This window comes from Arachis duranensis, chromosome 6 (genome assembly GCF_000817695.3).
Source record: "Arachis duranensis cultivar V14167 chromosome 6, aradu.V14167.gnm2.J7QH, whole genome shotgun sequence".
Classification (NCBI taxonomy): domain Eukaryota; kingdom Viridiplantae; phylum Streptophyta; class Magnoliopsida; order Fabales; family Fabaceae; genus Arachis; species Arachis duranensis.
In genome coordinates this window covers 106,857,622-106,859,119 of record NC_029777.3, presented here as the reverse complement: position 1 = coordinate 106,859,119, position 1,498 = coordinate 106,857,622, and the positions used below count along the sequence as shown (strand labels likewise).

The 1,498-nt window shown below is 28.0% G+C and overlaps 1 protein-coding gene across 1 annotated transcript in view; it reads left to right on the top strand.

Moving 5' to 3' along the window:
* The first annotated feature begins 483 nt into the window (after positions 1–483).
* LOC107495468 (probable indole-3-pyruvate monooxygenase YUCCA10) overlaps positions 484–1,498 on the top strand; it is a 2,133-nt gene continuing 1,118 nt past the window's right edge. The window contains exon 1 of the mRNA XM_016116616.3: positions 484–1,113. Coding sequence (XP_015972102.1) covers positions 484–1,113 — 630 coding nt within the window. The remainder of the gene's footprint in view (positions 1,114–1,498) is intronic.

Here is a 1,498-nt window from a genome sequence, read left to right as displayed (position 1 = left end):
GGAGAAAAATCCAATTTTAGTATATTAAGTAGATAAATAGATAGGTAAATAAGATTATAAAATTTTCATGTGTCTCTTCTAACCTACCTTATTATATTATCAACTATATTATATGTATAAAAAAAATTAGTTATTCAAACAGCTATTCATATAAAATATATATTAAAAATAAATTAATATATATAGTTATATATAAATACATATCGACTAATATTACAGGTAATTTTTAATATTCACATACATAATATTTTTGTTATATTATTATTGCTTAAAAATATATCAAATAGTCCAGATTTGTTTCCATCCTTAGCAAAAGTATATGTAGCACATTTTTATTACCAAATCCTGGCTAAATATCTTACCAAAAATATTTGTTTCATGCATGAACAAATAGGATCTTTTAGCATCTCCAAGTACATTATATAAACCCTTCAATTCTTTCACATTACATAACTAACCATCAAAGTTTAGAGGGGAAAAAAAATGGAGCAAACTACAGTGGTAATTGTAGGTGGTGGACCTTCAGGGCTTGCAATATCAGCATGCCTTAAACAAAACTCAATTAGTCACATAGTACTTGAGAAAGAGGATTGCAATGTTTCTCTTTGGAGAAAGCATGCTTATGATAGAGTAAACCTTCATTTGGCCAAAGAGTTTTGTGAATTACCTCTCATGTCTTACCCTCCTTCTTGCCCTACCTTTCTCTCCAAGTCTTATTTTCTCGAATACGTCGACAGATATGTCGAACGTTTCGAGATTAGCCCTCGCTACTGTCGGACAGTGGAGTCGGCCATGTACGACGAGGGCGAAAAGATGTGGAAGCTTGAGGCAAAGGCTAGGGTTAAAGAAGGGGATATGGAGAGGGTGGTTGATGAGGTTTATAGGGCAAAGTATGTTGTGATAGCCACAGGTGAAAATAGTGAAGGATATATTCCAAATGTGGTTGGCTTAGACACTTTTGGTGGACAAATATTGCATTCAAAACACTATAAAAATGGTTCTATATTTGCATTTAAAGAAGTTTTGGTTGTTGGATGCGGTAATTCTGGAATGGAAATTGCATATGATCTTCAAATTTCTGGTGCTAAAACTTCAGTTCTCATTAGAAATCCGGTAATTTAATTTTGTATCTAAGTCATTTGTATATATATTGAAATAAATTTTAATTGTATCTATGTTTTTTTATTTTTAAAATATAAAATCCTATTGAATCCTTTTGATTTAATATCATTGTAAACACAAAAGTTCATCAATGCATTAAATAATTCTTTTATGTTGTCTCGTTATTTGAGTGTCATTAAATTGATAAAAAAAATTTAATAAAAAATATTTTTTTATATTTTTAATAAATTTTTAGTAATAAAATATAAAATTTTTTATTATTATACTCTTAAGATATATATACTTTTAGAATACAAATTAACTAAATTTATCAAATTAATCAATATATACAAAATGCTAATTCCTTTTCTTTGATCTTAATTATATTTGAGTCTTG